This window comes from Heliconius melpomene, chromosome 13 (genome assembly GCF_056956725.1).
Source record: "Heliconius melpomene rosina isolate 202511_hmr_F chromosome 13, ASM5695672v1, whole genome shotgun sequence".
NCBI classification, from domain to species: Eukaryota; Metazoa; Arthropoda; class Insecta; order Lepidoptera; family Nymphalidae; genus Heliconius; species Heliconius melpomene.
In genome coordinates this window covers 17,688,754-17,703,027 of record NC_140401.1, presented here as the reverse complement: position 1 = coordinate 17,703,027, position 14,274 = coordinate 17,688,754, and the positions used below count along the sequence as shown (strand labels likewise).

General features: G+C 32.5%; 2 protein-coding genes and 1 long non-coding RNA gene across 3 annotated transcripts in view; all 3 read right to left on the bottom strand.

The window, feature by feature from the left end:
• LOC146533217 (uncharacterized) overlaps positions 1-14,274 on the bottom strand; it is a 316,872-nt gene that overhangs the window by 255,782 nt on the left and 46,816 nt on the right. The window lies entirely within an intron of this gene.
• LOC146533225 (carboxypeptidase B-like) lies at positions 5,719-9,118 on the bottom strand. Its single transcript, XM_085196198.1, has 6 exons — positions 9,114-9,118; positions 7,935-8,165; positions 7,527-7,641; positions 7,074-7,196; positions 6,704-6,892; positions 5,719-6,320 (listed from the first exon to the last, which is right to left on the bottom strand). The coding sequence occupies exons 1-6, from the start codon at positions 9,116-9,118 to the stop codon at positions 5,736-5,738; spliced, it is 1,248 nt and encodes a 415-aa protein (XP_085052324.1). The 3' UTR covers positions 5,719-5,735.
• On the bottom strand, positions 9,792-14,240 carry LOC146533224 (carboxypeptidase B-like). Its single transcript, XM_085196391.1, has 6 exons — positions 14,116-14,240; positions 13,420-13,629; positions 12,136-12,250; positions 11,246-11,368; positions 10,720-10,908; positions 9,792-10,389 (listed from the first exon to the last, which is right to left on the bottom strand). Exons 1-6 carry the CDS (start codon positions 14,184-14,186, stop codon positions 9,811-9,813), a joined length of 1,287 nt encoding a protein of 428 aa, XP_085052517.1. The 5' UTR covers positions 14,187-14,240; the 3' UTR covers positions 9,792-9,810.

The following is a 14,274-nucleotide window of genomic DNA, read 5'->3' as shown; positions in this document are numbered from 1 at the left end:
AGACATATCTTATCTTAAAATATACTTGAAAGCATCGTGTTGTTTTAGATGGCTTACGTAAGTAATAGTGAAGTTAGTCTACAAAACAAATAAAATATTTACTAACGCGTGACATAAATTAAAGCAACATATTTATAAATAATGCATTGCTCTTATTTTGTTGGCAGGCGCTATGCCTAAAAATCAGTTATCATTAACTTTGATTGCTATGCTTTCATTACAGGTGCTATAAGTAAATGTTCCTAATTGAATCTATTTATTGAAAAATTATAAGAAAATATTTAAAAAAATACTAGTTTCGGATTTTTCCCTTGACATACACCCAATTACTTAACCGGATGCTAAATTTCACCATTCTAGATCATCTGGAACATGGTTAACATTAAGGTCTATAGGTCAGTCACCCCCCTAAAAATTTAAGATTTTTGGACGTCATTATCTAAATAACTGTTTGAGCTGTGTTTATGAAATTTTATGCACGTATACAGGTAGGGGGTCTAAATATTTGAGCCAAATATGACAGCTTTAGGTGGAATAGTTTTTGAGTTACGAATAGGTAAAAAGTGGCTTCAAATGGTTCGTGTAAAATAACACACGGTGCTGCTCGCCAGTTCTGAAACCCAGAAACTTGGCACGCGCTCCGCGCGTTTTAAATTTATAAAAAAATATCAATTTATATCAAAAACAAAATATAGCGGTGTGATAGAAATCAAACATAGACGGTGAACTAAATTGTTTTCACCGTCTCCGAGTCGGCGTTAATAGCTTAATTCCTCGCATCTATCGCTCGTTCTTGTTAGTTCACTTGAAATATTTATATCAGTTTTAAATGCATTTATTAATTATTTTATATTTAGCGTGGAACGTAAGTGTTTTAATGGAAACGGAGTATCTTGATACTGGGTTCCCAGGTTCCTTCTGTCTACCCTGCTTCTACCGTGCAGCGTGAAGCTACGCTGCATCCTGCACGATAAATAATCCTCCTGCTGCATAAATAAAAATAATAATAAATAATCAAGAGCAGAATAATCAGAAATAAAATTATATAAAATATCAATCACTGAGTTTCTCGAAAGTTGTCTTCTTCGTAGAGCTATATTCTAAGTAACTGTTTTGAATTCAATTGGTTTAGAAAACTAATACTAAACTAGATAATCCATTCCCATTAAGACACTTCCGTTCCCCACTGCTCAATTCTGGAACCATTGTTTGTTGAGTGGTGGAACTCAACGACACGCTTTGCCTCGTTATCAGAGCGAGGAAACGAAAATATTAAATCACAACCTGTGGTGTTTAGTCGTACGCTTGATTCATTCAATATTCATTACCTCCAGAATCAGCGGAAAGTGGAGAATAGAAGTGTTTATTTTTACTTATTTCTATATATGTATATACTTTGCAAAGATTCCCACGATTTTCACATGGAAAACTATTGTATATGTGGTCTGTGTAGGTATTTTACGAAAGCTGTACCTACTTAGATTGATGATCAATTTGATAAATTATATGAAACTCGACATGCAATGTGTACATTAGCCTCACTGTTGCATATAAATTGTATGTAAAATACCCTATTAGTGTATGTAATAATTCAATTCGATTAGTACGAGGTCGAGGTGATATGCATGTTTCTTTCAAATTAAAACGTTTGTTTCAGCTGAGTAAAAATATCAATTATTTAGTTAAAAAAGCTTATGTTTCTGTTAAAAATGTTTTTAGAAAACCCTGTATATTTTTCTCTCTCTAATTTGAACATTTCAAGTCCCGCTATTTGTAAGCCGAGTATTGTTTATTAATGCGGCAATCAGTCTCAGCTTTATTGATAGACGCGTTACATGTGACAGGGTTTATTCACCGACGCTATTAGCTACACTTTGTAAGGATATGCTCTTTTTACTTAATATTAATTCTAAAATATTTTGATGAATTAAAATAATATATCGTTACATCCTGAGTGGCGGAACTTAACACTTAGTCTTGTTAGCACGACGATGAAACGAAATATAATAATAATATATTAATATCAAAGTTTTTACAGGCTTTTATTTGGTGTTAAATATATCTTATTAGTACGCGTACCACCACAAGTTTTGAAATTAAATCACTAATTCAACTTAATACACAAATAATAAATAGAATATATTTTATTGTAGGAATATCCATACTAAGCCAATAGAGGACAAATGGAATCGAAATTTATCAATTTCAACAGTCCTATTAACGGATACCTGCTTTCACGTACGATTATTCACGTATTTGTATCGAGGGATAAAGAGTGCTGTAATGTTCAATTATTTAATTAATTATATCTCCTTTTTAATACAAAATGGTTTATATTTAAGTTATTATATAGATACTTTAAAAGTATTTTTAGGTTCATTCTTTGTCAAGAGAAAACTTAGTATTATGACACTCCGTTTTCCATTTACCGTTCTAAGTCAAGAAGTCACACTAAATGTAGATTGGAAATCAAACCCACACACAACGAGTTGAACCTACGTCTACTGTCGAGACAAACATAGCTCTTATGAAAAGCTATAAAAAGCTAAGTTTGAACTTATAGTGTCAGTCAGTGTATCGTGAAATTAGTGACCTTCGTTACAACTTTATATATCTTGCGGTCTGAGCCTTCACTCGAAGTGTTCGTAGCAAGATTAATTCTACTTTTTCTTTTATGTTTTCTGAGACTAGAGAAATTAGGTTTATTGTTCACAGAGATTTCAGTGAAACATTCTTTATTAGATCACGATTGTATAGTCGTGACATATCTTTGATTGTGAACATGTCTGTTGCGGGTTCAATACTACTGTGAATAATTTCTTTAGCTTCGCGCTGTATCCCGCCTTTGTTAGGGCGGAGAGAAAGAGCCTAGTGTCATGAGATAATTTATGACGCTAGGTTCTATTTTCTCATTATATTCGATTTACATATGGTCACAATCTAACGAAGATCCGGGTCAGCGACCATTCTCTATGTGAATGTGGCCTGAACGATGATTCCCCTTCTCACATCCTTTTCACCTGATCTAAGTTAATCCGTCTCTTTTATGATGTTCTTCCTTATAAAGTTCCCCATTGTGTAACATTATCTCTTTTTTTTCCCTTACCCTACGTCTTGTGTTCTTAAACGTGACATTGAACACTAAACTGGTACGTTCACAACGCGACAATGCAAAGAATAGAACAGAATAGAGCTTTATATCATTGTAACTTCCAATTTCCACAATGATATCGAAACCGCATCGTGTTTACAAGGTAGCTTTATTTTTCTAAATAATCCCACATCACACACAAACATCTGATATAACAACTTGCATGATAATATATCGCTAACTGTGTTCCAGCGGAGCGTGCGAGCGATGTCAAAACGCTATCCCTGACAAGTCGGTTAGATAGATTTATGCGCCTAATAATACTACATCCGTTCGAGAATTTAGCAACAGTGGCTGAAATTATGTGATTTCTATTTAAATCGTTGTATATTATTGGATTATTCTGTTTTATTATGTTGAGGTCGTCTTGGCGAAGGAGGTACAGCGTCAGGCTGTAAACACGACAGTTGTGGGTTTTATTTCCACTTGCGAAATTAATTATTTTCATTTTCCTCGATCAATGTCTCGTAAATTAGGGTGCGTGGGAAACTGAATATCTTAACACTAGGTTCCCTCTGCCTATTATCCTGCTATGCCATAAAACTGTAAACTTGGTTTTTTTTGTATTTAAGTTGTAATATATTATATTTATATATTGTAAATGTATGTATATCTTATCATGAACGATCGACAGCAGACGCCTACAATACTTAATGCCCTTAATTATTAATTTAGAATCAGCGTAAAAGTTTTGAACAATTAAAGGGTAACCGGTATAACTTTGAGTAAGATAAATTGAATGTTAAATTTGTTTTAGAAATTGGGTGATTAATGTTGCGAAATATTAATATTGTGGATAATACGGTGTACATATCAAGGCTTAATATATATTTATAGGGTTCCGTAGCTAAAAAGAAAAAAACGGAACGCTTATTGGGTCACTTTTGTTGTCCGTCTCTCCCCGACGCGACGGACAGACGATCAACATCGTTTATCCCGGGATTCCGTGGAGGTACCGTGCTGAAATTTATATAACTAGTAAAAAAATTAACCGCATTATATGATATTTTAAGTAGAAAACTAAAAAAAACAAATTACCTTAAATATATGTAGTTTGTTTTCCAAAGGAACTTTTAATTTGTTCAAGCACTATTACATTCAATGTAATATAAACAAACATCACTAACAGCGTCCAGACTGTAGAGGTGTAGAGCTCGCTGGGGGCATGACATCACGTCGCATCCGGAGACGATATTTTTCGTTCTCACTCTCTTATAAGGCTTCGTGTTCACGATTGAAGGAACTTTTCTAATAAAAATGTACTGTTGATTTGGTGTTCGATAATATTAATGTTATAGTGTAATATAGGAGCATATAATATATTTATTTAATTATTGTTATACTTCGAGTGAACGAATTATTTTCATTTCTCGGCTCTGGTAACAAGGCAAGACGCGGCCTTGAGTTACGCCACTCAATACATAATATCTCAATAATTCGGCAGCGTGGAGAACGGAATGTTCTCATACATCAACTATAAAAAAGATATAAAAAATAATGAAAAGGTATTTTCGAAACCTCGTGTAAGAGAAAAAACTGATAAGTCACGTCATTCTTCATTTGATATACAATGAGTGACAGATATTGAAACTAAAGTTCCACTGCCCAACAGACAGGAGACAGGACAGAATAAACTCATATATTGTAAACAATCATATTCTACCGGCTACGTTTTGGACCCACGTTAAATGCATCTCATTTCGTTTGCTCTGTTCAAATTGAAATAAATAATATTAAAAATCCACAACACAAAAGTCAACGTTTGTAAGGTATAAACATATTAAGAATGTATGGAAAAACACGACTAATTGAGTAGGACTAAGAAAAACATCTGACTTTTTACCCATTGTAAACATTCCTTACATCCAAGAATTGTTCGAATTCCGTCCATTATTGCTTACCTGCGCTGAAAAACAACAGGATTTCCCGATGTCTGTTTTTGTACGGTGCGCCGTCAGAATATTTTATGCTGTACCTCTCAGCAGAATTAGGACACATAGTCTTAAGACTAGGTTCCCGCTGCCTTCCCTGCTTTATGGTTCCAATCTTTCATTCAATTCCTTTGTATATTACAGTCGAACTTTGTTCATATAATCTAAGATAGATAAGTTCATAACTAGTGTTATTTTACTTGTCTAATTTCTATTTCTAATATATTATCTAATTTATAATTGCTCTTAAAATGCGATAACGCATACCTACTCTATATAGTTCCTGGTGTCGCTATTAAACTTGGAACAAGATCATCGACAACTCAGTCACGTGAAGATCTCAATTATTCAATAGGTAGCATTCTGAAATAGAAGAATCGCCATTGCTACTGCAGTTATTGCGAAAATAGTATCTTTTAAATTATCTATTTTTGTATCGCGAGAAGGAAGTGGAAAATGTTTACGACCACTTTTTAAGTGGTATCGATTTGTCATCGAGTTGTGTCGTTATTTAAGAGAGACGCTTAAATTATGTATTAGACGACAACACTTAATATTATGTTTTACATACATAAAAACATTTCAAAAATCCTAAAGCTATGATATGCATAGCATAAAAAATACAATAAAACAAAATTAATCATAAAATCTCTTTAATAATTTTGTGCTACGTATCTGGCGCCTATTTTGATGCCTTCCCATGTTTCAAAGGCCGCCTGGGGTATAAATTCTGGATTAACCAAGAATCCGAAAACACCAACTGGAATAGTATGTGCTGCTGGCAACTCAAATGTGTATGATAAACCTTGTCCCATCGTAAGTTGGGCATAGTCACCAGCACTACCTGATGCAAAATAGCGGATAACGTCGACAATATTTCCAACTCTATAGTAAGGTTTAGCGGGTAATTTGACAGAATCAATGCCTTGAGCCATCTGGACAGCTACCATGTTCAGAATTAGAGCATTAGATGGTAAAGTTCTGTTACCAAAACCAAAAAGTATCATACTTCCAAAACTATGGATATCAAGGAACAGCCTGATACGTGATCCGTGCTCATTGAAAATATTTCTAGTAGCTTGGGTTTCTGGTTCAGAGAATGGACTGGGACCATGGAAGGTGTCAGTGCAGGATACACTACTGGAGGCCGTTCCCCACATAGCGTCGAAGTTTCTATTGAGATCTACTCCAGGGCATGCACCATAGCCAGTAGCGCGATTTTTTCTCCATAAACGATTCTAAAAAAGTATTATTTAAAACAATTAAAAAAACATATATGTAAATATTTATTGGAGCTACAACAGCTAGGAAATGCGTGACAGGGAACGATGAAAATGGTATACAAACATTTTTGGTGAATTTAATAATTCTAACTATTATCGTCTTTCTTGTTTGGCTAGACAATGTCTTCAGGATTGAAATGCAACGTTATCATTAACTTATTGCAATTTTTATAAAGTTCTATACAAATATACAATGATTATAAATGTGTAATAATTTGTAATGAAAATTTATACATATGCTTCGGAGAACCACGACAACTGTTACCTAGTTATTGTGTTTGCTTACTTAAAATTCATATATCAAGAAAGAGTTGAGGCCGATATAAGTCTGTACTTACATTAGTATGAGAATATTCATAACCATCGGGGTTGGCAATAGGTACGATGATCCAGTCGATATTCTGCACCAGGTCACGATCTGTCACATCTTCCACCAACTTTTGTATTGCGTACAACGTCACCGGAAGTGTGATCCATTCTCGGGCGTGGAGGAGAGATTGCATCACAATTATTGGCTTGCTCATATCCTAAAAAAATATTAACATAAATAATAATAATAATAAAAATAGTAATAGTAGTACAGTAATAGTTTACCAAAAATGAAAGCGAAGTAACTTATTAGTTATCTAGATTTATTCAATATAATCTTTAAAACATAACAATTGTTAAAGTGAATTTATTAAAAAATATGTATATATTCATGTTTACTTCAAAGTTGGTCGTGGATATTCTTAAATACTTGATATCACGACCTTCAACACTTTTTCCGCCAGACACAACGCGTGCAACATTTGGAAATCTGTTGGCTATGTCCTCAAGATGCCTGTCAACCTGAAAAATATTGAAGTGTCATTAAATGATTCTTTCCTAACAATACATAGCAATTTTTTACATTATATTCCTCTAGTCATCATGGTCTAAGATGGCGAAACTTCAAACATAATTTACAATGTACAGATATTATCTTTACAATCATAATGTTGTTGTTAGACACAAAGTACCTATTTAAGATTAGTAAATAAATAATTGAGTAGTTCAAGCAGGCGAAACCGTGAGTTGATGACTAGTCTATAATTGTATTCTATAATTGTATAAGTATACATGTGTGTATACAAATGTATACTTATCTAATTAAAATTAACAATATATGTAATAATTTACCGCATCGAATCTATGAATTTGATCGAAGGACAAACGAGAGCCAAATCTACTTTGATCCGAAGCATTACTTTTTTTGTACACTTCTGCTAAAAGTTTGTCTTCCAAGTCTAGAATTCTGTAAGTAAATTAAGTATTATTTTTTGGAAACAATAAAAAGTTATCATGACGTCGTCATTAATTAGTACCTACCTTTATAGCACAATAATATTTATCTCGTTTTTCACTAAAATATATATCTAAATATAGATATTATTGACTTACGTATGTACTACTCATATTTTAAAATGTAATTTTTCCCCTTTGATAAAAAATGAAAATATTTTTTTACTAAAATTTTTGTCAGTTTCACACCTTATCATGTATATTCAATGAGAACCAAGTGTTAAGGTACTTTTCTACGATACTTACTCCTTTATATTAGATGAATCAATTTTGTACTCCACATCAATCGTTCTAAGACCATTTTCAAATATATCTTTCATTTCTTTTGCTACCATAATTAATCCCTCGCGTTCTGGAAGTGCGCGTGACCAGATATCGGCATTGACATATTGTGCTATTGAATTCACTTCTTGTACTTGGTCATAACTATTTATTTTTACTTCATATAATACATATCTGTAATAAAATATGATAGGGCTCAATAAAGAGGAACATTACTGTGCGTTTTTGCTTAATAGATAAGAACAGAAAATATCTTTAAATTTCAGAAATAATAACAATAAAAATATATTTTATTGTATTTAAACCTTTAACCATCGTTATGTGGCAGGCTCGCTTTGGTTGTCTTACCATTTGAATTTATATTTAAAAATCAATTGAAGGTTAATTATGCATAAAATTATTAATTATTATAAAAAATATTTACCCTTCATATTCTTCGTGTTTCGCATAAATTACATTTATTGATACAAACAAAGAAAACAAAATTTTAAACATTTTGATGAAATACTCATTGAACGACCAAAAATTGTTCACTTAATGTGTATAATTCCGAAATATCATTCATATCAATTGGAATTAACAGATGTTATCAAGTTTTGATAAGAATTAAAAGTTGTTAATCCAAATTTTATCTTAAAATTAAAATTTAACACGTTAACTGCATTACGCGGTCTAAAGGGTGTCGTGCGCATTTTTCAGGAATGTGGCAGAAACAGCATTGTTTCACACTCGTAGGAGTACACTCCTACGAGTGTGAAACAATGCTGTTTCTGCCTAAGATAAATGTTGTCTAAGATAAATTTAATTTTAACTAAGATAAATGTTGTCTATCACACTTACATTAAAAATTAAGCAGAATGTTAATATATAGAGGGATCCTAGTGTTAAGACAGTTCACTATTTTCGCTCAATTTTCCAGACGAGTGGGATTTTTGGCAGACACATTGGCTAAAATTTCATCAAAAGAACTTTGCAGAGAACGTGTAAGTTTAAATCAATGAGCTGATAAAATAAAGAAAAGATAAGAAAAGATATCAGCAAGTAATATTTTGTTTATCTATTTCAAGTTCAACATTTGTTTTTTATTGTTCCACACTACAAAATTAAACTTCTAAAAGACACGAGCGTTTTTGATCGTTTTACTGCATTATTTATGAAATTCGCTGCGTATTCTAAGCCCATAAGATACTTCCTGTGGACATTCAGCTTTAAAAGGCACAAAGTGGTATAGGTATAGGTATTTCATAGAAAAAAATCATTACAAATTTATATTTGTAGTTAATTTTATACAACATGATTACATACTCCCCCCAAATTAGGTTTGGCAACTATATTCACCAAGTAAGTTATCAACATTTTCTCATAGTAGCCAATTTATTAATCTTCAGTTAAGTTTACATACAATCTATTAATATTATAATTAATTAGCATAATTCCGCATATTGCAGGGTACCTCTACCTAGTATTAAGTCTGCGTGTTGAGAGCGATACTTAACGTTTATTGTTACATACGTTTTTTTATTATTTACTAGAGCGAGGAAATGACAATAATTAATTTATTCGAGTGGAAATCAAAATTATTGTAGTCAGACGTCATAAGTTCTGACACGTTTTATATAATGAAGTTATTGCTATTAAAATCGGAAGCAGTTGTCTTCCAGAGCATGTATAAGACACACAAACATTTCAAATGTACAGGATGTTGAATGCATAGATTATGTTCACACACTAAAAACTTTTAGCAAATTATGCTGGTTTCTTGTATTTCATATATATTTAAAAAGTTTTGAATATATAATATGTAGTAGAATAAAAGAAAAATATTTTTAAAAGTTCTTTATTAGTTTCTTGCTACGTATCTGGCGCCTACTTTAATACCTTCCCATGTTTCGAAGGCTGCCTGGGGTATAAATGCTGGATCAACCAAGAATCCGTTTACACCAAGGGAATTTCTATGTGCTGGCAATTCAAAAGTGTAAGATAAGCCTTGACCAATCATAAGTTGGGCATAGTCGCTGGCACCACCTGATGCAAAGTAACGGATAACATCGACGATATTCCCTACTCTGTAATTAGGGTTAGCGGGCAATTTGACAGAGTCTATCCTTTGGGCCATCTGTACACCTACCATGTTCAGAATTAATGCGTTAGGCGGAAGAGTTCTGTCACCAAAACCAAATAGAATCATACTTCCAAAACTGTGGATATCAAGGAAGAGCCTGATACGTGATCCGTGCTCATTGAAAATATTTCTAGTGACTTGGGTTTCTGGTTCAGAGAACGCTCTGGGTCCATGGAAAGTATCAGTGCAGGGCGAGTTACTTGAGGCTGTTCCCCACATAGCATCATAGTTTCTATTTAGATCAACTCCTGGGCAGATGCCGTAGCCAGTAGCGCGATTCTTTCTCCACATACGAGTCTAAAAACATTGTTTAAGTTATTTAAAAGTACTGTTAATCTAATTAATAGCTTGTTACAGCGCATTTCATAAGCCTCGCAGCCTCGCAGACTGCAGATTATGATGGTAGGTAAAACCCACCATCATAATTAAAATTGGAAAATTGGGAATTTTACTCCGCGATATGACCTCTATTAGGGCTTTTCATTCTTTCAAATATAATGAAAATAAATAAAATGTTATTTGGCTCAATCACGCTTAGTTAAATCGTAAGATCTGAATGGAAGAGAAGAATTTAAAAACCGAAATATTATTATTTTTAAGATTAATTCTTAAAATGACAAGACTTACATTAGTATGAGTAAATTCATAGCCATCGGGATTGGCAACAGGCAGGATGATCCAGTCGATATTCTGCACCAGGTCACTGTCTGTCACATCGACTACCAACTTTTGTATTGCGTACAATGTCACAGGAAGTGTAATCCATTCACGGGCGTGGAGGAGAGATTGAATGAAAATAACTGGCTTGCTTCTATCCTAAAAAATATATTATCAATTTTTCAACAAAAATACATTACTTTAAACCCACAGAAGAATAAAGTGATATATCACCAATCTGTCACTAAGTGTGATGTAAGAAATAATAATTCGCCTGTTTATTTATTGAAATTATAGTGTGGACAGATATTTTGTCTTTTAATAACATAAAAATATTTCCAATACTTTAAAGTGCTATTCCATACTTAACCGTTTTTAAAATACGAATTTCAACACTCTTGAAAACAGTCCAATCAATTTAAATTTTTATACGTTTTCTAAAAATATACAAACTATTTATTTATATTTGCTATTAATACTTATTGCTATATTTTACCTGGAAGTTAGTGGTGGATATTCTCAAATACTTGATATCACGACCTTGCACACTTCGTCCGCCAGATACAACGCGAGCTACATTTGGGAACCTGTTGGCTATGTCCACAAGGTGCCTGTCAACCTGGAAAGTTTTGCTGTTATGTTGTATAATATAAAAATATAATCTATATATATAAAAGGACTTGTCTTCACTGACTGAGGTAAGACGCGCGCACAGCCGTAACCGCTGATGGGAGAAACGTGAAATTTGGACAGATGTTTACTGTCGTAATCTGGACATCTACTAAGAAGGGATTTTGAAAAATTTTAACCCTAAAGGGGTAAAATAGGGGTTGAAAGTTTGTATGGAAAAAAAAATTAATTGGCGCCGATTTTTATAATATTTGAAATTTAGATTTTTAAAAGTATTTAATTGAACACGTGTTTCACGGTTTTTTGAATTTACCCCCTAGGGGTGCCAATAAGGGGTGAAAGTTTGTATGGAAAAATCTTTAAATCGCCACCGATTTTTATAAAATTTGAAATTTAGACTCTTAAAAATATTTCATTGAACACATGTTTCGTTGTTTATTTTAATTTACCCCTATGGGTGCAAATAAGCGGGCGAAGCTGCGCGCGTCCGCTAGTTATAAAATAATACTATTTACTATTTTAGATTTACATGAATATTGGTCGTATTTTGAAGCTTCGAAACTTCATACTGCGTTCAGGTAATAGCAGCAGTAGGCAGAGGGAATCTAGGAACTTAGTGTGAAGACACTGAATTCCCCGTTCGGGGTTCTAACTCCATTCTCCACATTTGTATTTTGAAAAGTGGTATTTTTTGTATTGTATTTATACATTCATTTATTATAAGATTTTGTAAAAAGTACATTTCAATTAACTTACTGCATCGAATCTATGAATTTGATCGAAAGACAAACGAGAACCAAATCTGCTCTGATCGGATGCGTTGCTATTTTTTTGCCATTCAGTTAAAAGTGTGTCTTCTAGGTCTAGAATTCTGTAAAAAGTAAATAATATTAGTATCCTACTCTACGGGTTCTGACGGTCCGTTAATAGAAGAATAGTTCTCTACTGGATAAAATAACTGGTAACGAGGCAAAGCGTGTCTTTGAATTCCATCACTTAACACGCAATATTTCGAAAATTTCTCTTGATATTAGATTCCCCTGCCTATCCTGCTATTTGCAGGATATAGCGTAAAGCTACTATTTTTCCTGAATACCAAATGATTTCGAACCCCCAAATGTCGTTTACACTCAGATGCGTTTCATTTGGGCAACGATCTTATACACAAGTAAGTTGAACTTATATAAAATAATATATCAAACAGCGGTTTGATCCAAAATTTTGCGTCCATTATAAAGTAAGTAATTAAAGGAAAGGAATTTCGTAATTTCGTGAACGCGGCATATCTTTCTCACTTAGCAAGTTATTAGCAACTTTGAATTCGAGCTCAATATTACTCTCTTTATCATAATGTGGATGGTTGCAAGGATTGAATTTCAAACTTCTTGCTCAGAATTAGCTAATAATTTGGTATTTTTTTAATCTTTAGACATTTCCGGTGTTTAGTGAGATAAGAATATGAAAACTTTTCATATATCATATTTATTTATGTGATATAATTTCATTTACAACAATATATCATATTCTATTATTTATCTACTGTTGTGACATTATATTTATGATATAATTATAGTTTCAACCTTGGATTATACGGCGGAATTTGCAATGACGTTAATCAAGTCACCAATTTGCCTTTCTTTATTTATTCAGCCCATTCGTGGCTGCTGTTCCAATTTGGGAACATTCAGTTAAAGTCATTTTTGCACAGTGGAAGATATAATTACTAAATAAAGCTTATTATAATTACCCTACATTCAAATTCAATAGTCTATTAATCAGGGATGGAGGTGATCACACGTCTTTTGTCATAATTTAATATAGACAAAAATACCAATATAAAATATATTGATTTTTTTATAGATTTTTTTTTAGTATTAAAGCTTTTAAAAAATTTCTTAAACTTTAATTATATTAAGGAACTGAAATCTTTATAGTCCGTTTATCACGGGTTTTATATGGTTGAGTGGGTGATTTTGATGGTGGTTGAATCCACAATGATGGCGTTTAACTTCAAAAGAGGCAATAGTTTACAGTACTTACTCTTTAATATTAGACGAATCGATTTTATACTCGACATCGATAGCTTTAAGACTATTTTCAAATAATTCTTTCATTTCCTTCGCTACCATAATCAATCCTTCTCGTCCCGGGAGTGCGTATGACCAAATATCTGCATCGACATCTTGTGCAATTGAATGCACTTCCTGTACTTGATCCAAACTGCTAACTTTTACTTCATATAAGAAATATCTGTAAAGTACATGAAAGTTCCATAAAATAAAAAAAGCCATTACATTTTTTGATGCTTAGCAGGGTGGATTAAAAAAGATACAATTCAATATTTTTAAAATACGAGGTAAAATAATAGGTATTTATGCATTGGTTTTCTTTATTTTGTATGCCGTGTAATGAAAACCTATAAGACATTACCACATATCTGAAAATACCTGTAGTCTGAAAATTTATAAGAATTTCATGCAAAAGAAAAACATAAATATATACTTGTGTTTCATTTTATACAAAATGAATGCAAACGACTACAAACTTCAGTTTGTAAATTTTTATAAGTTGTATTTCCCGTTGCCGTTCGTAATCCTAAAATTGGTACAGAAACCTTGGGCGAGTCCGAATCGTACTTAACCATTTTTTTATTATAGTTGAAAAGGATTTTATATTTGTGTTTAAGATATATAATAATGAGTTTTAATTAATTTAATCACTAGAAAAAATACTCACCCCTCATATTGTTCATGTTTTGCATAAACGAAATATACCGAGACGAATAAATAGAAAAAAAATTTAAACATTTTGGCCAAATACTCAATAAATGACCAAAAATTTACCACTAAATGGTAATGATTTTGAAATATCCTAATTATATTATAATGACTTGGG